The 22,923-nt window shown below is 45.0% G+C and overlaps 1 protein-coding gene across 11 annotated transcripts in view; it reads right to left on the bottom strand.

The window, feature by feature from the left end:
* Positions 1 to 22,203, bottom strand: part of ERI3 (ERI1 exoribonuclease family member 3) — a 125,286-nt gene extending 103,083 nt beyond the window's left edge. For 2 of the 11 annotated variants that reach the window (XM_080800344.1, XM_080800340.1), the window contains exons 1-3: positions 22,178 to 22,190; positions 19,713 to 19,788; positions 7,352 to 7,629 (exon numbers count right to left, since the gene is read on the bottom strand). In XM_080800344.1, coding sequence (XP_080656470.1) covers positions 7,352 to 7,606 — 255 coding nt within the window. In that variant the 5' untranslated portion in view covers positions 7,607 to 7,629; positions 19,713 to 19,788; positions 22,178 to 22,190. Of the gene's footprint in view, positions 1 to 7,351; positions 7,630 to 19,712; positions 19,789 to 21,809 lie in introns of all 11 variants that reach the window. The other 9 variants (XM_080800338.1, XM_080800339.1, XM_080800341.1 and 6 more) reach the window with 7 other exon arrangements.
* Positions 22,204 to 22,923: the final 720 nt, after the last annotated feature.

The raw sequence follows: 22,923 nt of genomic DNA, 5'->3' as shown, positions 1-22,923 counted from the left end.
CAGCTTATCTGTTTGACGGATCCGGTCTACGGAAGGTAGCTTCTTCCCAAGGGATGTCTCGCAGATCCAGATCCAAACTGCCAGTACTTTGGGGGGTCAGAGGGAGCCGCAGTGTCATTCTCTAGCCGTTCTTTTTCCCTGAAGGCCTAGTAGCCCAATCCCGTGCTACCTTAAATAGCACCGGGGTATCCAATTAGCCCTCCCTGGCAATGCTTCAAGGCCTCAGCTTACATATTTTTTGTTGATCCTTACGTTTTTGCCCACACTTTATTGGCTAAAATTCTCTCAAACCTCTCCTAGCCTTCATACTCTCACAGATCCCACTAAGACCTTCTAGCTCGCAGAGCGCCTGGGTAGCTCAGTCCGTTAAATGTCTGCCTTCAGCTCAGGTCATGGTCCCAGGGTCCTGGGATGGAGACCCACATCAGGCTCCCTGCTCAGCAGGGAGTCTCCTTTTGCCCCTCCCTGCTGCTAAAAACAAAACAAAACAAACAAAAACCACCTTCTCGGTTGAATGTGAGAAATACCATATAACCAACACAGATAATCCTACTAAACAAACAGTGAAATATTTGTCATGTTCAAAGCCTTCACTCTATCTCTTCCTCATTTTCAACATTCCCACAAACAACCCTGCAATCCATGTCAGTTCTTCAGACTCGGGTCAATTCATCCTGGCTTACTCTGTGAGCACCTTCTTTCATTCCTGCTACAACAATTCTAGAGGCCATAGGCTGACTTGGCTCTCTTGGATCTCTTAAACTTCTCTAACATCAGGCCTATGTGACCCCCTCCTCCACACTATGAGCAGAGTTGATCTTTCCCCTCCTTTGAGCCTCCACTGCACCAAGTACTTATCTACAGGATATAATCAAATGCTTAACAGTGGTTACATGCAGGTCTATCCTCGACTACCAGCTCCTTGAGGGTAGGGACTGTTTCTTGTTTCTATGTCCCCAGCACCTAACACAGAGCTTGAAGTTGCTCTCCAAAGCGTAAAAAGAGGCCTTTTCATTGCCTCTAAGGTAGTTACAATGAGGTCCTCCCCATTCCTTTGCTTACTTGGTTGGTTTTGTCGTATCCAACAAAAACTTTAAAAGGCAGCTCAGTGTCACTGTTCGTTTACAGTCCCTGATTTCATTCATCATCTATCAATGGCCCTATTCTTTACAGCTCTTCCCCACCACCAACCTTAGCCCAGTGTCTAACAAAATCTGCATTCCAACAGCTGTCTCAGCCCTGGGGAGGCCACCAGGATAATAAGAGGCTAGGGGGAGGTTTCCTGATTTGTACTAAATTATGTGGTGATTTTGTTACCAATGACCCAGTGCTCCCCAAGGAAAGTTCCTGGTCCCACCCCCAGGCGACTCCACAGCCCTAACTACACACCACAGCAGCTTAAAGGTATAAACCCTGGGGAAGATAGAGAAGCAGTGTGAATAGAGCAAATAAACCCACTTCGATCTCTGCCTCTGCTATGCCAAACACATAAGGCAGCACCACCACGCATCGGTGCTCCACTCCCGGCGATGTATATTTTACTTCGACATTGCTATGTCTGCTCCAAATAAAGAAGGGCCCTTCGGCTTTCACGTGAAGTTACAACAAGGCCAAGACCCGGACACAGCAAATGCTTGTTCCCATTCAGGGAGCAGTTGTGAGGAGCCGCAGTGACAGTCAGAGGGAAGGGATGGTGGGGGTGGGGAGTGGGGATCCCTGTAAGGGACCACCAGGAAACAGCCGTCTGTGGAGGGGGGCTTTTGAAGGTGGAGGGGGAAGCACCACTTTTATGGAGGCAGCAACAAAAAGGACAAAAGCGCCTAGTGGGCTGTCCCATTCCCACCACCATCACTGGCCACCAATAGAGGAATTCATTTACGGTGACCCTGGAAAAAGAGATGTGTTAAAGCAGAAATATAACTAAAAAGAAAGGCAATAATTGGTCTGATGGGCAGGGGAAAAATTATACCAGGAGTCGGGAGCCTGTGCAAGAACACTTACAGCTCACACAGTCGTCATAACTCAGCCCCCTCAAGCATTTTGTGCTCTGCTTATGGTGTTAACTTTAATGTCTTAACATATAACACCATCCGCACTAACACAAAATACTACACACGCCACATGAGGCTGAATTATAGTTGCTGTGGGAAGCATAACTTTGAATTTCCTGATTTTGGTGCATTTAATCTCAACCATAATGTTACATTAACGTCGGTTTTGCATTTCATTTCCCAGTTTAGAAGAATAGCGTCAGCGCCTTCGCCTGTCTGTAGAGAAAAAAGCGCAGGCTGACTGGGGCCACGGGCAGATGGCCCACAACCCAACAATTGGGCCCTCCCAATAGAAAGCCTGGCTGTACCCCTCCTACTTGAAGGAGCTGGGGCTGGGACAAGTGAATGGGGCAGGAAGGGTGGGTTCTTTCTCTAGGGAACTGCCTTTCCGTCCACTTGGAGGGTGCAGAAACCAAGAGCAGGGAGAAGGAAAGGTGACTACATAGGAAGATAGTATGTGTGCGCACACTGGTTGGGAGCGGGGTGGGGGGGTGGGAAGGATTGGGGGATCCTGCTTTTTAGCACTGAATGGAGAAGGGAATCGATATAGTTTGATCTGTAGGGAGCTTAACAATTTCCTGTAAAGTTTCCCAAAATGTCTTTCTCACAGAAGACTAATAATGATATACCAGTTCTAAGTCATACTGAAATCCTCCAAATGCCTCTCTTCCGTATTACTCCTTCTCCTGTCACCATTAACCTTCCTCCACCTACCCTCCCAAAATAACCCAGCATCTGGACAATTTTCTATAAAAGAGAAACTCCTTTACTCATAGTTCTAACTCAAAATGCAGATGGAGTTTCTTCGAGGTTTCCTTTAAAAAAAAAAAAAAGAAAGAAAGAAAGAAAGAAAGAAAGAAAGAAAGAAAGAAAGAAAGAAAAGCCCCTGTGGACAAAGACCAAACACTAGAAAACCTCAACCCCAAAGGTCATTTTTCTGCAAAGTTATGGGCACTTGAATACAGATGAGAAGGAAAACAGTCACAGGGCTGCTGCAGAGCAGTGAGAAAAAGACCATACCCAGGAGCCTGATGGACGGCCAGAGGGAACTCAGGGAGGGAGGGCAGGCAGTGGCCAGGACTTTGCTCCACAGACAAGGAGAGCAGGGGGGCCCTCTCCCTGGCCATTCGGATAGCTGACGTTATTTCCTTCTCCTCATGTGCTATGGCCTACATCTCACTGTCCTCACTTACATTTGCTTTGTTCCTTTCTATACAGTGAGGTGGTGAGAGAACTTGCCCCCAGGTTAAAGATGGACAATTAAGGATCCCACCAAAGCTTTCAGGCTGCTCCCTGGGCCTCAGGGTCACAACCACCAATATTCGATGCACATCCACACCAAAATGAGCACATGAACTCCTGCTAACCAGGAGAAAGGAGTCAGGATTCTCCTAAACCAGATAAAAACCTACTTCCCTATCAGGAAACAACTCCTAAAGTAAGAAAGGAATCCTATTCCTCAAACTTAGAGTCTCTAAAGCAATTTAAACCATCTAAATTAATATTTAAGGGGAAAAATATTTTCAAATGTGAAGTCTCATATTCTGCCAATATCTACCATGTTAATCTGAATGAAAATGTAAATCAAAATGAGTGCAAAATCCAGAAAAGTGAAGCCTATCACTGGTAAACCAACCACTCCAACTACACCTAGCTGAACAAAGTACAAAAATAAACAGCAAAAATGATGACAAACGGAAAATACCACATATTTTACCACATTTATAACCAATACATTTACTCACCCAAGTACAACAGAGCTTATACGTGTTCGTTTTCACAGTGCCATTCCTTAAGAACAGTCTCAATAAGCTGACTCAGGAACTTCTGAAGACCAAAGATGGATCAGAAAAACGAACCCCGTAACAAGCCTTCAGATAGATCCTGGACCCAAACTTGTTTCTCCCTCCTACACCCCACCCCCAAGGGGTAACGGCACGCTCTCATAAGGACTGGAAATGTACTGTGTAGATGCCTTGAATATTCAAAGCAACTGGGAGCCAGGGAGGGGGAAGGCTGATTCACAGTCCCAAGCTCGTCCCCAGGAGGCACAGAGACCTTGCCTATAAAGCATCTCTGTTGAGTGGACAGCCATTAAGCTATTCTGAGAGAGCAATAGGGAGGGCTGGATTCAGCTAGCAGCCCATCTTTTCCAGTCTCTTCTAAAAGTTCATTCTCATCCCAAATCTCAATCTGTTTCCATTTAAATTCATTTCTTTTTTTATCCTTATTAAAATGAAGAGCAAGTTATTAGTATACTCCTTGGAACACCTCCCATGTGAAGAAATAAGTCACTAAAACCATATTTAATTTCTCTTCTCTTCTAAGTCCTATTTTTGTACCCCTAGTGATTTTTTTTCCCCTCTTATCCTGAGCTTTTCCTATTTCTCCACTGCCCCTGCTGACCGGAAGACCTACACAGCCCAGAGGCTCTAATGACAACATGACTATGATAACCTCAGTGAAAGAATGCTAGCCTATGTGGGACTGACAAATTCTCCAAACCATCTTCCAAGATTCCTCAGAATCCTATCAGGATCCTGCTACTTGCAAACTTTAGTGATTTTTTTTTCAAAGAGAGATAGGCTTTAAGTTGCCACAAACAAGTCTCAAATCACTCCTGAGCTATCCATCCTTTTCCTGAGAATGATCCAATGGTAGTCCAACAGAGCTGCCTGGCCCCCAACTCACCTTCCCACCTGTTGATCACAGCATTGTGGAGGCTTAATGAAGTAGAGATGCATTACATTTATCACTTACCCCAGATCCACTCAAATCCATCACTGTGTCACAGCAAGAAGTTAGATTGATCTGACAGGATTTGCTCTTCTTCGCAAACCCATGTAAGTTATTACTCAGTACCCTATGCTCTTCTAGCTGTTTGCTGATTGATTATCTGACGATCAGGTCAAGTATCTTCTCTGGAATCACAGTAAACTAACAGGTCTATAATTTCCAAGATCATTCGTATTCCCCTTTTAAAGATAAGCAAGACAGCGAATGCTTTTTCCTGAGTTCTCTAAAGCAACAGCTAATGCTTTCTAATAATGAACCAGGGCAGCCAATTCTTTAAGTGCCCTTGGAATCATATCATCAGGGTTCATTGATTCTGGAGATAATCTTTAATCAGGCCCAGAACCTGGTAAACGGCAAGAAGTCCTACCTCGGCCTAGGTCAGGAAGGCCTTGGTGCCTAAGTTTGGGTGGGAAGTTGGTGATACGAGTGATTTAAATCTGTATTGCATTATATCTTTAGCATTGCAATAAATAACTAAAAAGAACAATGCCCTTCAAAGACAGATGGAAGGTGATCCTGACAGACCAAACTGAGACATGAATCAAGCTTCACCTTCAGCAACATTGATGGGACTCTCTGTAGGACAAGAGAACAGAGCTACAAAATTATCTGAGCTTACAATATAATTGAAAAGTTCAGAAATAGGCATATACAAGCATGTGCCACAAAGCAGAATGTAGAAAATGCCACAAAGAAGGTGCCAAGTGACTACAAGAGTTCAGAAGAGGGATGAATCATAGGCAATCAGGATGTGTTGGATCTTAGACTCATGTCCACTAGGGCTTACTCAATAACTGAAATCTACATCAGTAAGGGAAATAATATAGTGTGTTATGATTTGGATCCTTGATTCCTAAGCTGGGAGAATCTACGTAACCAAAATTCCCACCCACCACCCAGAAACAGCCAGCAAAGAATCTCCAATAGTTTGGGGAGGCAGAGAAGACTCTAGAGAATGGGCAGGAGCAAGAGGCTGAGAAAGTAAGTGTGGCTCAGGCAGCACCCAAGCTATATTCCTTTTATGCAAAATTCCTCCCCTCAGGACATTCTCCTCATCTTGCTCCTGTCTTCCCAAACCTCCATAGGCCTAATTCCAATGCTCCCAAAGATAGACCACTACTTGAAGGGAGAACAAGAAAAAAGAGAGAGAAGGGGGAAGGTAAAAGGGTGGTGGCATCTGCTTTATGGAAAATAATCTACTATTCTAAAGACAGAACCTCTTCATGGGAAAAAAAACAACCATGAGAAATGAACCCAGTTCATCTTTGAATGGACCCTACTCCTCCCTATCTCCCAAGTGCCTGATGCTACCATCCTCCCCCTTCCCCCCTCTTCCCTACCACTGAAAGCTGCTCCAGACTAACATGTCTACACATCCCAAAATTACACTCCTAATAACCCAGGCCCACAGGGAAAAGTAACAGTCCTAGAGCTGGGCATACTAAAGGTCCCCACAGCACAATGAACTGCCATATCAGCCCGCAATCGTTCCCCACAAAGAGACAATAAGCATGCCAATATCTCTAAGCACAGGTGCCTCTGTGCTGCTAATCCAAACCTCCTAGTAGCACTACCTTAAAAGGTAAAAGGTCTCTGAACTCAGTTGATGACAGGAAAAAAAGCAAGCAAAGAAATTTTCCTTTCCAACAAACCAACAGTTGTACTGCTTCAGGTTCTCGAATGCTGCAAAACACATCATCCCCAAACTTAGTGGCTTAAAACATCAATAATCACTTCTTAACTCACAGTTTTTGCCAGCCAGGAAGGAGTGGCTCAGTGGACCAGCCTGGCTCAGGGTCTCTCCTGAGGTTGAAGTCAGATGTCCACTGGGGCTGGCAGATTCACTTCCGAGACAGCACCAAGAAACGTGAATGGCACTGGTACTGGTTTTTAGCTAAGACACTCGGTTCCTATAGACGCATGCCTCTCCCCAGGCCGTTTGAGAGCCCTCGATGCATGGCGGCAAGTGATCCACAGCAAGTGATCCAAAAGAGCAAGGCAAACCTCAGCACTTTTTATGACTGAGCCTCAGAAATCCCACTATGGCTTTTCCTCTCTATTCTACTGGTTATGAAAGGCTAGCCCAATTCAGTGTGGGAGAAAAACTACCAAGGGTTAGGAATCTCAGGAGGCAAGGGTCACTGGGTGCCATCTTTGGGGCTGACTTCCACAACATTCCTCAAAATAACATGCAGCAATAGCAGGAGAAGGAAGGAGGGAAAGGAAAGGAGAGAGGAAGGATGGGACATTAGGAAATATTTTGATTTCCAAAGGCCGAGACCAGAGAGAAACAATATGCCCAATTCTCTCCAGAGACTTGTCAGGTCTACCTTACCCTAAAGCATGCCTGAATCAAGTCCAGCTTCCTAGGCAGGGATTCCCGATGAGTAGCTAGAAGCCAGGAAGACATGAGAAAGTTCCTCTGGAACCCAGAAAGCAAGACTAACCTCCCTCCCTCCTTGCCCGCCCCACCCCCTTTTCTGAAGCAATGATGCAACAGTTACCTGAGGATGAATCTGTGGCTTGTCGCACGTGGCCTCAAAGTCCAGCACTAAAAAGTAGTGATACCTCTGGGGAGGGAAGGGCACCATTGCCGCCATGGATGCGCCAAAGCCGTGGGCCGCCAGTTTTCTGGTGGATATGGAACAGAACTCCGGGACACCACAGGGAGAAAATAAGTGGGAGCCCAGCACTTTTCTTGCTCTTGAAAGTAAATATGAAGAAAATCGAGCTGCTCCAGTCTGTAAAGGTGCTAGCATTGAACATCCAGAAGCATCTAAAACTTAGGGGAGGAAAGTTTAAAAAAAAAAGAAAAGAAAAGAAAAAGAAAAGAAAAAAAAAAAAAGAACAAAGAGCCTGGGTTACTCCCCTCCCACGGTGGCCCTGTTCCATCTGGTCTTCAGGAATAGTCCCACAACATGAACCACTCCCCAGTGTTTCTGGACCCCTTTTCGAAATCAACAGTATTCGTTACTGCAGTTCAAGACCCTAATACTGGCCCCCGCAGCATTATGACAGCTCTGAGTCTCCAAGACCATCCTCAGAACAATCTGCCACGCTGGCCTTCATCCTTAAACGGAGCTCTAAAGTTCAAAAGAGAGAGAGAAAAATTCTGTGGTCATTTCTCAGGTGGCAACAGTTAAGGTAAAGCTAAGGTTCCAAAAGTAACATGAGGTGACCAAGCCACACAATCCATCCTGGGAGCTAAGGAGCCTCAAACAGTGGAAAATGCCAAATATTCCCTCCTCAGCTCATTATAAGCCATTTGCCCCTGGGTTTCCAGTCCATATCTCACACCTCCACATTCCCTCCCTCCGGTCGCCCAAGGTGAAATAGAACGCAGCCGCAGCCGGGGGAGCTTGCTCCTGATGTGCTGGTGATTCCCCAGCCCCCATACCAGTAAGTGGCACCCTGGGGGAATGAATGACGCCCGGAGAGCACAGCTGGCAACAGCCTCAGGCCTTCCCTTCCCATTTGCTGCCTTTAGACTCACTCTCTACTAGAGACCCTGAATGACTGCGGGATTTTTTTTTTTAAATAGGGAAGAAAAAGAGAAAACCCAGATGTGGCAGTAATGGGAGCATTGCTTTAAAAAAAAGAAAAAGAAAAAGAAAAAAAGGTCTAGTAAAGTTTTCTGAGTGAACATGTGCAAAAAAAAAAAAAAATCCAAATCACTTTTCAAGTTTTTCCTTTAAATTTGCAGAATGTCTGCTCTTTAGAGGGTTAAGAAAATTTAAAAAACAAAGCCCAAGTTTTACCCACAAATAACTCAGGCTTCCTTAAAAAAAAAAAGGAACAAAGAAGAAATTTTGTTTTTTCTTTTACCCATCTTACACCCAATATTCAAATTCCCTCAACTTTAATCCTCAAAGTCAAAAGAGAAATCTCACTGCTCAATGCAGAAATGGCCATAGTTTATGCCTTCTGAAGCCCCATTCTAATAGAGCCAAAAGCTTGCCTCTGAAAGGCTGCAGATGGGCACTGGCTCCTTCCTGCAGGGCTGAGGGGGTAGCAGCCTGTGAAGTCCAGGGCACACTCGGAGGCAATGAGGTGACCACTGACTGAATGGACATATACAATGCCAAGTATCACTTTTCCTTCTGGCTCTTCCCTGACTCACTGAATGACCTACAATAACTTTTCTGCATATTTACTAGGACACATGTGGGTCCTCGATTTCCCCATCCCCGTAGTGAGATTCCATGGGGATTCAGAGGTGCTAAGACTGAAAAGTATTTGAAGTTCTTCATGGATCCTACAAAGCACAGTGCTTGTTTTCACCATGGCTTTACAGCATTGCCAAAAATGCAGCCCTAACTCTTCAGCTTAGGGTAGACAAAGGCTGGCTTGGATTTCACTATGGAATCCCTTGGAAAGGCAAAGGGGCCAACATCCCTCTGAAAACCAGAATCCAAAATAACCTCACATCACCCCCGCCACACACACACACGTCCCCCTGCCTTGAACAGTACTGGAAGCCTTGCTGGGATGGGAGACACCACTCTGTTCAGATTATGCATTATAGTTTGGACCCAAAGTCCCTCAGGGCCTTAGAATGCTCCTCTAACTCCTTGAAGTCAGGCTGTATGGATAAGGACTTTTGAGAGTCCTAATATTTGTCAATATTCACAGCGAGTGTATATAGTATATGTAGTCAACCTGACCCCATCTGCCAAACACTAACGGCAACTAAGCATCCCGAGTAAGGAGGCCTTCCAGGTTTGCATCCTGGCTGAGCCACTTATTTGTCATGGCACCTTGGCCAAGCTCTGTTCTTCCATCCTTCACCTGTAAAATGACAATAATAGTTCTTATTCCATAAGTGAGAATAAAATGAGAGGACACATGTAAAGCATTAAGAGCAGTGTCGGGCACATAGGGGCTCAATATAGCTTACTATTACTACTATTACTACTATTCTATACTACTACTGCCTGGACAAGCCTGGACCCCCCCCACCTTACTTGGAGCCTATATATCCAATTAAGGCATAAAGCAATCTCAGAGAATAACAGCCAAATCTCCTGCATGCCCAGAATGCTCCAGGCCTCCCATACAGCATACTATATGTGTGCTATCCCTTTTCATGAATGACGCATTGATGACCAGGAGTCCTCTTGCCTGCAGGCCTTGCTTTCTCAACTGATTTCACCCACATCAAAAAGCTTCTCTTACAGGGAATCTTGAGAATAGACAATAGTAGGAGACCAATCCTCCACATGTCAGTAATCACTGGATTCCACACTTCCTCTACTTCTAAAAACCAAGTTCAACTCAAGTCAAGAAACAGAGGGCAGCTCTTCCTCTTCCCTTCCTGAAAAAATTTATTCTTATGGCTTTAGAGTCATTAGTTGTGGGAGAGGAACATAGTATCTATAAGTTGAAATGGGGGGAGCAGACGAGTCTGGCCATGGGGGTAGAGGGTATCAGAGCCCAAGCAGAGTAAGTAAGGCATCTGTATAGAGGCAAGAAGGTGTGACGTAGCATGTCAGAGCCCATGTGGGGTGTGGAGGGTACGGGGAGGAGGGGAGCAAGCCTGATGCAGGGAGTCACAGGCAAGGTAAATGAGGCATTCAAGATGGGGAAGGAGCAATGGTAACAAATGGGAGATTGGTTACATACAGAGGGAATGATCAAAGGGCGTATATTAAGGGTAATGAGAACCAGGTTTCTCACTGTTACAGGATGGAATTAAAATATGGAATGAGGGAAAAAAATACATGGAGTGAAACTGAAATTGGAGGAAACAGTGTGAACGCATGGTTTCTGATATATAATATATAAAAATAAGCTAGACATAGGCACCTTGGTGGCTCAGTCATTAAGCATCTGCCTTCAGCTTAGGTCATGATCCCAGGGTGCTGGGATCAAGCCCCACACCGAGCTCCCTGCTCAGCAAGAAGCCTGCTTCTCCCTCTCCTACTCCCCCTGCTTATGCTCCCTCTCTCACTGTGTCTCTCTCTGTCAAATAAATAAATAAAATCTTTTTAAAAATAAATAAATAAATAAGCTAGACATAACTGTGAGTATGGACACATACACACCCACACACACATCTGTTTTCTATCTCTATTGAAGGGTCAGGGAGCAGCAACACTCCAGCAGCACTAAGCACACCTAGCACCCGTTGCTGTCTAAATAACATTCTTCAGTGGAAGAACCAGAACTCTTCGGAGAAATGGCTAATTCTGCAACTATGGCAGGGAAAGTATAAGATGAGTCTAGAACACCTTGTTTTGGGGCCAGAAAGCAAGGAAATGCTAAAAGAATGACGGGAATTACTAATCAAAAGGATGCAGAAGCCAGTTTGAAGGGGCTCCCACTGGCAATAAATAATGATATTAATAGATTACACTGCATTGAATAAAAAGGGAAACCATGAATCTAAAATACACAAATTAATTAACTAATTAATAAATTAAAGTCTGGTGAGGGATATTCACGTATTTCAAACTATCTCCCCACAGAATGCTTATTAATTTTAACAGGAAGTATATAATGCAGAAGCCTGGCAGACATCACCTTAATCAAGTGATCAAAATGAACACAATGGGAAAAATCAAAATCATGCACCACATGATAGGAGGCCATGAAAAGAAAGCATCATTTCTGTGATATTTCTGTTTAAAGATGCATAATCTAACTCTAATCATGAGAAAATATCCAACAAATCTTAACTGAGGGACAGTCTACATAATAACAAGCCTATAATCTTCAGAAGTATCAAGGTCATAAATGTCAAAGAACTTTTACTGAGCAAAATCGAAAGGAGATTAAAGGTGCTCGATAACTAAATGCAACGCACATTCTGAACTAGATCATTTTGCTACAAAAAACATCACTGGACAACTGGCAAACTTGAATGGAATTTCAGAATTAGAAGGAGGTAAGGTAGCAATATTAATTTCCTGGTTTTGCTGGTTGTATAATGGTTAGGTAAGAAAATGTCACTGAATGTAAGAAATACACTCAAAGTATTCAGGGTGATGGGACATTAAGTTAACATTAGGTCTCAAATTGTTCCACAAAAAATTCTTTGTACTGTTAATTCCAACTTGCATGTAAATTGGACCTATTCCAAACTTTCTAAAAATTATTTTTTGGGGGGCGCCTGGGTGGCTCAGTTGGTTGAGCTACTGCCTTCAGCTCAGGTCATGATCCTGGAGTTCTGGGATCGAGCCCTGCATCCCTGCTCAGCAGGGGGTCTGCTTCTCCTTCTGCCGTTCCCCCTCTCATGCTCCCTCTCTCTCTCTCAAATAAATAAAATCTTTAAAAAAAAATTTTAATCTATAGGCTGCAATGTGGTTTTAAAAAGGGGTGGGGGGAGGAAAGAGAGAAAGAAGAGATGGTATGTGAGGGCTCAATCTCTCCATATTGCCCATGAAAGGTAGGCTGTGCATACAGCCTACAGTCTAACTTAAGAGCCAAAGCCAGCCCTTAAAGCACCAAGTCTCAATGCTAAGAGCCCCCACTCAATGCCTCCTCACTGGGCACTCCTGCCACCATTCTCAGGAAACAGCCCTGCACTCCCTGCAGGGGCATCCCACCTGCCTTGCACCCTCTGGCCTCTTGGGGATGCCCCTTTCCTACTGCTGCTTTATACTTTTGTCCCAAGCTTGTAGACTCTAATCCTGTAACTTGTATCATTAATTGGGACTTCAAGTATCTAGTCAAGGGGCAGAATTCAAAAGGAACAGTTTATGATTCTATGTATTTCTGCATGCTATCTTTCATCAGAGACCAAGACTTACACACCTTTATTCTCAGAGACCCTTTTTCTTCTCCTAGCAATTAAAGGTAGTAAGTAAGTAGCCCGTGGCAATAAATGAGACAGAGGAGTGGTAAATAGGGACTGCCATGGGGCCAGCCCGATTTGGAGAAAAAGGCCTGCGCCACAGCCCCTGGAGGACGGTCTCTGTGCACAGTATTTACACAACAGACACCAATGGCTCCTCTGCAGCCATTACTGTCGGTCAGGTAAATAACGCATGTGCCAAAACACACATTTAATGAGGGAAATAATATGCCTTTATAAAAAGCCTCAATCTGTATTTACCTGAGAGACCAGAGAAGCACCAAATCACCAGATTAGTGGAACCACAGAGGAGTCATTCTGGTGTCTTGGGTAAATAGACATTTTACAGCCTTCCATTACTGAGGGAGGAAGAGAGAGCAAAGGGAGGGGGCCATCCTTGAACATCCACATACACAGACCACGGGAACGTGGGGGATAGGAAAGAAGAGAGGGCCATCATGAAATACGGGGTCTATACCCACCCCATCTCCCCAACGGCCCATACAGTTGACCCTTGAATAACACAGAAGTTAGGGCCACTGACTCCCCCATAACAGAGCGGAATCCGCCAATAACTTTTGACTCTCCAGAAACAACTACTTATAGTACTGTTGACTGGAAGCCTTACCAATAACATAGAGTCAATTAATACATATCTTACATATGTATTATATACTGAATTCTTACAATAAAGGTAGAGAAAAGAAAATGTCAAGAAAATCTTAAGAGAAAGTACACTGACAGTACTGTACTGTATTTATTGAAAAAATCGACAAGTAAGTTGGATCTGCACAGTTCCAACCCATGTTGTTCAAGGGTCAACTGACTTGGAATCCCTGGGGAGGGTTTAGGCTGGTACCATCCCTGGATTCAATCCATTCCATTAAAAACTAGACTGGGAGGGGGCGCCTGGGTGGCTTAGTGGGTTAAAGCCTCTGCCTTCAGCTCAGGTCATGATCCCAGGGTCCTGGGATCGAGTCCCGCATCAGGCTCTCTGCTCAGCGGGGAGCCTGCTTCTCCTCTCTCTCTCTGCCTGCTTCTCTGTGATCTCCATCTGTCAAATAAATAAAATCTTTAAAAAAAAAAAAAAACTAGACTGGGAGGCAGAAGCACACACCAGAGAAACTCTAAGACACTAGAGGCAGGCTCTGAGTCCAGCCAACTAGACGCACCTGAGAGAGCTACAGCTTCCCGAGGTCCCAGTCCAGGGCAAGTCCCTGACCCAATCTGACTGACAGTATCACAAGGGCTCAGGTACCTGAGTCACGGAGGCATCAGCAGAGAGCACAGTAATACGTGTCCGGAACCACTCAGTCACAGGCTCTGTATTAGGCAGCTAAAAATGGCCTGGGAAAAATCTAAATAAACCGCATGCCTTTGAATGTCATCATCTTCCAGCTAATGAATGCATCCTTGCTGCCAGAGCACTTTCTGTGAAAATCACAGACTGTTAAAGGTGAAAGAAAACCTAAGGGGAGACACAGCACAGCCAGCCAGGGAAAAGGAGCCCCAGGAAGAGTAAAGGACTGCCCAAGATTCACATCGCAAGTAACAACAGAACTCAGCGCTCCTGACTCCCACACCAGGGTCTCAGACCACTGCCCTAACACAAGGAGCAGGCCTCACCGCTCACCTCCCAAGCTTCTCTGTAGTCTCACCGTGGAGGCTGGGGGCCTGAGGGTTCAGCCTAGTCTGCTGAAAGCTAGAGGCTGAGGCAGAACAAAGCTTGACATGCCCTGAAACCTCTCTACACAGCTTCCTGATGGCCCCAAAGTAGAATGGAAGCAGGAACTCTAAAGCTGTCGTCACCTCAGCAAAACACTCTCCTGCTCTCTACAACCTGTCACTCCCTTGGCCAGTAGCTACAGCTGCTTCTGTTCCAAGGTGGAGCGAGGGAGAACATTCTCAGCATCAGAAGCAGCTGCTAACCCTAAATTACCAGGAGAGCTACAGTCACTAAAGACCTTCAGGAACACCACATTCCGATGGCAACATCACAGGCCACAGGAGGCTTACTCTCCTTTTCAATGAGCCATCTCAGCAGCTCAAGGCAGCACTTAAAAAGAAGTGACTGTGATTTGCCTGTTTGCTAACTAATCACTACACCAGTAGTTTGGGCAAACTCCTTCGAGGGGCCAAAGCTGGGAGACATCTCTTTGCAATGTCCTACAAGTCAGCTGTGACATCCATTGCACGTGAGAGGGGACAAAGGTTTGTTTCTCACACCGTAAGTAGGACAGAAATGACCAAAGGGCAGAGTATGGTACTCTTATCCCTTTAAGCACCTCTTACACTTGTAGACAGCACCTGACCCCAGAGGAGAGGTACCAAGAACCTGCCATTCCCCTGCTTCCAAGATGGAACTGATATAGAAACAAGGAGTTACACAGCCCAGATGTTACAACACTGGAATCAGACAAATCTAGGTTCAAATCCTGACTCTGCCACATATTCTTTTTTTTTTTTTTTTAAATAGGCTCCACACCAACGTGGGACTTGAACTCATGACCCCAAGATCAAGAGTTGCATGCTCTACTGACTGAGCCAGCCCCTCTACCACATATTCTTAATAATAACAGCTATAATAACAATACCTATCTCTTTGGGGTTCAGTGCAACCACACAACGTATATAAAGCACTTTGTACAGTTTAAGCACTCAATGGAAGGGAGCTACTGTCAGTAATGCATGAGAAAGAGGAGAGGGAAACACAGTTACAAGCCAGAAGCCAGGCACTGTATTAGTGATCTACATATTTCATCCCCCTAACTCTCAAGCAAAATGGGGGAACAGTATTTCCATTTTACACACGAGAAAACTAAGCCTCAGAGGTCTTCAGCTCTTTGGGGCCCTGTTCTCTCCCATGTTTGAGGGCCCACATTCCCTACCTGATTGAGTCCCCTATCCACCAAAGGGCTAAAAACACGTTCAGTTTTTCCTTTGAGGTAAGGTGTGACTTTAACTAAAAATAACTCAGCTATAAGCAATGATCAGGTCTGTCCAAATCACCCAAATCTGTTCTCATAATACATTTACCACATTTTAACAAGAAAAACAAATTGCAGCCCTGGGTACCAAAAAGCAGAAAAAGGAAGGGTTGCCTTGGACTAAAACAAATGCAGCACAAGAAACTCAAAGTCTCTTCTCAAACACACTTCCAGAGGAGCAGAAAAACTGGCAGGAGGCAGGGTGACGACTAGCTCTTGCTCAGGTCCCCAAATGTGATGCTTCCCCAAATGTGATGCTTCCTTTTACAAATCTGTGCCTTGGCAAATGCTACTCCCCCTGCTTTGGAATGTTACTTCCATTTTCACCAGGCTCCTTCTTCAAAATGCAACTCCAAACTCCCTTTTAGTAGCTCTCTCCAATACTCCATCAGAAAGTTAATTACTTAAGTGTGATCCAGTAACACACTCTATTCCTATGTCATAACTTTTTGTCTCACTATACTGTACATAATTTTTTGTTTCACTATATTCTAAAATTTTAATCTAGTTTTCCTACTATAATTTTCAGAGAGTTTGGTGAGAAAGCTGTAAGATAGCAGGTAGAGGTATGTGTGCATGTGTGTGTTAAAAAAGCATAGTTTCTTTGGCTTGTTCTTTTAAAGACGCTTTGATGCTTTTTAAAATTTCAAGTAGCATTAAAGAAACGCATCAGATTAATTTTTTCACATGCATGAGTTTAAAAACTCTGAAAAACACTGAGATTCCCATAGATCTTTAAGGGCAAGGACCACATTTTAATCAGTTCTGTATTCCCAGCACCCAGCACAGGGCCAGGCACAAAGTTAGTGTGAATCAGTGTTTGCTGAATGAATATGCCAGAAGTCCCAATGTCAACTGCTCTGGAATCAGAACATGTTAGAACAGAGCAGACCCTAAGCACCAAGCAAAGCTTCTTTTTTTCCCTTTCTTCCTAGCCCACCCCATTCTGTCCTCCCCAGTTAAAGACAGAAAGACACCACATTGCCTTGGTGCTAGAATACTATTAAAAGGATTAATTTAGGGACCGGTGTTTGGACTGTCACATCCAATCACTACCCACAGATCTACAGCTTCCCAAATCAAGCTCATGCAAAGAGGAATCAATTGCAAGGACACAGAGGGTCTGAACAGGCATACTAATGGCCTCCTGAGGTGCCAGCGGCCAGCTCTGACACTCCCATAAATTATCCGCCTTTTGATTTTACCTGTAGCTGTGGGGCACAAGGCACAATTTTGAACATATCAAAGCAATCTCTTGTAACCCAAGGCTCCCCCAAGAATGTCCCCAAAGGAGGAGGGGCTAAAAACAATGACCCAAAGGGAATCTGCTTCCCTGGTCCAAGCAATCATCAATTAAAACCCAACAGGACCAAGTGGATAAAGTGGGACCCAAATCACTCCTAGCACATCTGGACAAAGCATGCATCAGTCTGCAGTTCCGCAATGACGACACATCTCTCACTTAAAGGAAGAGAAATCACAGCAATAAACTAACACAATTTCTTCTGGAGGCAAATCTGCACTAGCTCTGATGGTACCTCACAGCATGTCCTCAAGCAACATACTTAACCTTTGTGGGCCTCAGTTTCCTCACAGGGGTAAGCAGGGACAATAATACTGACTACCTAACTCATTCCCAGAGTGATGGTGAAAAGTAATAAAAAAAAAAAAACATTCAAGAGGCACTTTACAAAGATGTAGGGCCACAAGGGTGGCAACACTAATAAATGACCCTGACCAACTGGGAGAAATGACTGGTCACACTTTGGTGAATTTCTTTCGGGCAGCTGCTCACTCAATTCACTTCCCTGATGGTACTGGGGCTAAGGTCTACCCTGAAGAAAGTTCTGATTTTCTGGACTCCTGATGGCTGAAAATTTTCCATTATGAAAAGTGGCCCTTTCCGTTAGTTGTAACTCCCTTCTGTCTACTGGCTCTCACCACCAGTGGTTATGTTTCTCTCATACAGCCATAATGACAACTGTGAGGACCCAAAACATACGAAGGCAAAGGCCAACTCACCCAATTGTGGGCTGCTTTTAAAAAAAAAAAAAATTATTGTCTAAAATACTATTAGTAACTAAAGTTATTAAAACACTGTGCTAAGAGCTTTACATACATTATCTCATTAAATCCATTAATCGACCGTCTTAAGTCCCATTATCTGCATTTTACAGATGGGAAAGTAAAGCTCAGAGAGGTAAGTCACTAGCCCAAGGTTACACAAACACCTTAATGTGGGTTATCAGAAACCTATAGGCTTCCCTTCAACAAGGCAAGTAGGCTTGCAGGAGGAGGAAGACAATTCATCAGACACTCAACAAACACTTTGGCTCCTGTGCCTGGCATATACCAGCATACCTGAACCAGGAGACAATACCCAAAACAGAAAAAAGGTCATCAGGTTGCTACAAGCAAGGAAAGTTAAGACTGAGTAGGGCATGTAACAGAATGAGGACAATTCCCTGGAAAACTTATGAAAATGTGTCCTCCTCTGTTTGTATAGTTCAAAACATTTAAAGAAATTGACACCAAGCTAGGAGCCCAAAGACCAACATTCCTACTGGCGCTCCATTTATTCCCTACTTCTTTGATTAGAAAAGAGTTCCCCAAACCTTTTCATTCATTCCACACCTACTTTCCCTTCCTACATCTTTTCTAGTCTGTAAAATAGGAGCGGGTATTACCAACAAATTCTTTGATAGACATGCTTTAAGTTCTAGTCGATAGCCAGGAAATTAATAAAGATAACCAGTATACACATTATGCAAAAATTCAGTTGTGTTCAATTTTTAAGTGTCAAAATACTGCCTCAAAGGGTTAAATATAAAATGCTACCATGCAACGGTCACCGGCTCCTTTAACTGGTTTCTGCCTCCACTATTGTCCCCTTCAGTTCATTCTTAAGGTTCAAAAACACAAATCTAATTATCAGTCCACAGCTTAAAACTTTTTAATGGCTTCTTACTGCTCTTATGATAGTCTGAGCCAGGCGTTGGCAAACTATGTTCCATGGACCAAATCCAGCTGCCACTGGTTTTTATAAAGTTTTACTAGAACATAGCCACGCTCATTCATTTTCATACTATGGCTGCTTTCATGCTGTAACAGCAGAATTGAATGGAGTTGAATAGTTGTGACAGAGACCACAAAGCCTAAATAGTTACTATTTGGTCCTTTATAGAAAATAGATCTAGTCTAACCTAATCCTAAGAGCCTATAAGGCCTTGGCCTCTACTTACTTCTCCTGCTTCGTTTCTCACCATATTCTCTAAACCCCTGTCCACTGAATATGCTGTTTCATCACACTGAACTTCAGTTTCTCAAACTCAACAAAACTCTGACCTTTACACTTGGTCCCTCATGTCTTCATTTAATTCTAGATGAGGAGCCTACAAGTCTGGGCTGTAGACCCTTTTGAGTACTCCCAAAGCACCTAAATTTACCTTATTATAGCACTCCCAGAGTGTATCCGAACTGCTTCTTTACTACCTATCTCTCCCCTGAATTTGTAAGCCCTGTGGTATCAGAGACAGAAGCTGTCTTGTTCACCACTACAATTCTGGTCCTAGCAAAGTGTCTGGCCCTTTGTTATCAAACAGCCTCTGAGATCCGGGAAATTAATCGTCAGAGTCTGCCTTTTCAGCCAGCCCTGATCCTTGCAAAATGGAGACAGGCTGGGATTCACCATCCACCCAACTGTGAATCCCAAACCAAATCAAAGCAAGATCCCAAAGGCCTTGGTCAAGTGCATTATCAGAAGCCAAATCAATGTGTTCCTCCTGTTATCTTAAGCTGTGTATTTCTCAGGATGAAGGACTATTTCTGAACCTATTGTAGGGTGCTCATGCAATGCCCACAAGGAAATCATAACAGAACTTGAGAGTATGGCTACCCCACCTCTAATCCTTGCCACTTTATAGACGTTGGGTATATTTCACTGGTCTTTGAGCACATGGTGTCTAATCAGATAAAACTACAGAAAAACACAATCTGCACCAACCACCACCCCTTCACCCTCTAAACCCAAATACTCATAAGAAAGAAGTCAAGCCAAACTTGACCATGCAACAAGATTCTCACCTCTCCTTACTTCGAAGATGCCAAGACTGCCAGCTGGGGATGCTGAAGGTTCTGTGAGAGCTGGAAACCCCCAATGCTGTGGATAAATACACATCTCTGCAACAACTCTATTTCAGTATAAAGGATCAAATCCCCAGGGGACGGCTGCTATCTGAAACAATTTTAGGACCACCCGAAACCTCAAACTCCTAAACTCAAACTACTTTGGCGTAACAGTTATCTATGCCGAAGAACAAGACCCGAACAGAGCTTTCAGAAGCTACTAGCACTATATATATTTGGAATGATGAATTTCATGTTCTCTAGTAGCACACTTTTCTTCCTAAGGAGGTTATCTCCTAGAAACACTAAACATTTATAATAGCTGAGCTTGGCCTAAGAAAGATGGCCGTGAAATGGTGTCTCTTGGGATCACACCAGAATCCTAGTCTAGTCAAGGAGGAGACACTGGTAAGGCTGACAATATTCAGAACTCAGGAACTGAGACCAGGACTGGGGGAAAGGCTGGCTGCCACAAACACAGAGGCCACATTGAAAATGGCCAAACAAACCATTACACGCTTACAGTATACTTCCAGGTCTACCTCAAGTCCTAAGAAAGTCAAAGTGTAACCAAACCCTAAGTCAAAAAACATTAATGGACACCTATCATATTTATCACCTAATTCAGATTTTCCAAAAAGACTAGAAGTTGCAGAGGTGCTCTTGTAAGCTAGCAATGCCCCTGGAGCAGAGAAAACACTTCAGTTTGGAACCAATCTATTCCTGTCTGCCACTCTACTCACTTAAGACCTTATGCTACTCAGATCCCCTGGGAAAGACCATTTACAGACTTACCCCACCACAAAGAAAACACTTTTCAAAATGAAAGGGAATAAAAGCACTTTGGAAATTTCAAGTTGGAAGGAGAGCTCTCAGCCAAGCTCTAGGACCTAGCTAGCCGATTATTTACAGGATCTTTGGGCAGGAATTGTTAATGAGCTTTTAATTTGGAGTGCTTAAGTTGCCAAAGTGCTCTGAGCTCCAGTGAAGCACCACAGAATCCATAAAGGAAACCTTATCAATCACTTCCCAGCAGCTCCCTTCCCCCACACCCCACCTCTCTGAGGAAAGGCAGCCAAGTGGGTTTCTAACCAAGATCACAGACACACACATTAGTGGAGTCACACTCCAAGTCCCTGTTTATAAATTGGCTTTTAAATGGTAGGGGATTCAGGTATAATATACTTAAGCTCCAGGAGTGAACCCACTAAAACAAGGCATGCCATGTATGATAAAGTCAGAATAAAGCAGAATTTGATGAAGCCAATTCCTGGTAGAAACTCTACAATCAAAAATCATTCAGCCAATCACATCAGCCAGTTCAAATAGTGTACAGTCTTTAGCCAATGGGATTCGTGGTTTTTTGCCCTTCAGCTGGAAGACTGATAACATGTCTGATAAGAGCTAATCCCATAGAGGTGGCCAGAGACCTAGAGCAGAGAAAATGATGGGCATTATCCGTTTGCAAAAATCCAGCCCTAAGGGCAGAATCCAAACCCCCAGGAAGGAGCCACATGCAGCATCTTCCAAGTCAACCAGGAAAAGTTACATTATGCAAGAATTCGCAGTCAAGCCTCAATTCAAGTTCATACTTTTTTGTTTTAAGAGAACACCTGTTGCTGGAACACTTGCGGAAAAGCAAACAGAAAGCTAGCTAGGTTAGGCCCGTTACTCACTCGTTCCACCATCACTACTACTACCACTGCTACAGATTTACAAAGAGGTAAAGCGCTAACCTCGTGTATGTGGAGAGGGAGGAATGGGGTTATTCTATCTACTACCTCTTTGCTGAGTTTCTGGACCTACTGTGGTCAAACCTCTCTTCCTCTTCCCTAGTAATCCCAAGTAAAAAGTCAGTACCCTTAATCACCCCCCACCCAGTCGGTCTGGCAAAGCCCTGCCCCACTCCCTCTCGGCCAGAACGTTACTCAGTAGATCATGCATCCAGGGTGAGCACATGGGCTAGCACCCCAGACTGCACAAACTGCGCGCCGCGACCCTCACCCCGCATGCATTAACGAGGGCCCAAGCTGGGGGCCTCTCCGCATCACCCACCCCAGGGTGTTGCCCCCAACTTGGGCCCATCCAAGTCCAGGGGAGAGTAAGGGGAGGGGCAGGGGGCCAGGAGACCAGCCCTCCTTCCCAGGGCCGCCCCCGCCCCCCGTCAGCGGCGGGAGAGGCTGTCGCCATGGCAACGCCCCCTCCTCGGGGCCAGCGCGGCAGGCTCCCTCCAGGTGCAGGCCCCGACGTCTCCCTCGGCCTCAGCAGGCGCTCAGGGCAGTTTACGGCGGCGGGCGCGGCCCGCGCCAACTGCGGCGCCGGCCAGGCAGAGGCAAGGCCAGCTCCGCCCGCTCCCCACCGCCCGTTCCCGGCCGCCTCAACAGCGGCAGCCAGCACCACGAGTCCACAACACACCGACTCACCTCCGCGCACTCTGACCCCGACCGACGCGACTGACGGGCGGGCGCGGTGGCCAACCGCTGAGCCCGCCGCTTGCTCCTTCGACCAATGGGCTTCAGGGGGGCGGGGCTTCTTCTCCCCAAATGCTCGCTCTACCGCCGACATGCGCGCTAAGGTGTGTCAAGATGGTGACTCCCCGCGGCTGGCCTTATGGGACTTGTAGTTTTGGGGTGGCACGTACTCAGAAGAAAGTGAAGGGGGAGCTCCCTTCCGAGCTGGGAAAGAAATATTTTAAATAACGAAAACTTTCTAAGGCCTAGAGCGACCCAGGTCCCCCACTTCCGTTTTCCCACCTCCCAATATACTCATGAGGTGAGTATAGGCTCATAAGATGACGTGTTATATTTAGATAACTCCTCATGATTTGTTCATTCAACAAGTCATTATTACCATCCACTCTCTGAGGTGGGCCTGGAGAGAGCTGAGAGGAGGCAGATTTTAGGCTAAGAAGAAAATTCTTAGATTTCTGCTTCCTGCGTAAGAGGGAACTGATTTGTTTGGGTCGGCTCCGGAGGGAACGTCAGAGTTGAAAGGATTCTGGCCTCAACTATAGGGAGCTACCACAGACAGTCTATTCTGTCATCTGGAGAGGAGTCTGGCTAAAGACAGAAATGTGTTTCTTCAACTGGTTTATGGTACGTTGGGAAGTCATGGGTAACAGGTTCTGAGGCGGGAAGCCCCCACTCTGGCCAAACCAGTGATGGTTTTA

Source organism: Martes martes (genome assembly GCF_963455335.1).
Source record: "Martes martes genome assembly, chromosome: 4".
Lineage (NCBI taxonomy): Eukaryota > Metazoa > Chordata > Mammalia > Carnivora > Mustelidae > Martes > Martes martes.
The sequence above is the reverse complement of the archived record's forward strand: the minus strand, read 5'-3'. Positions and strand labels throughout refer to the sequence as shown.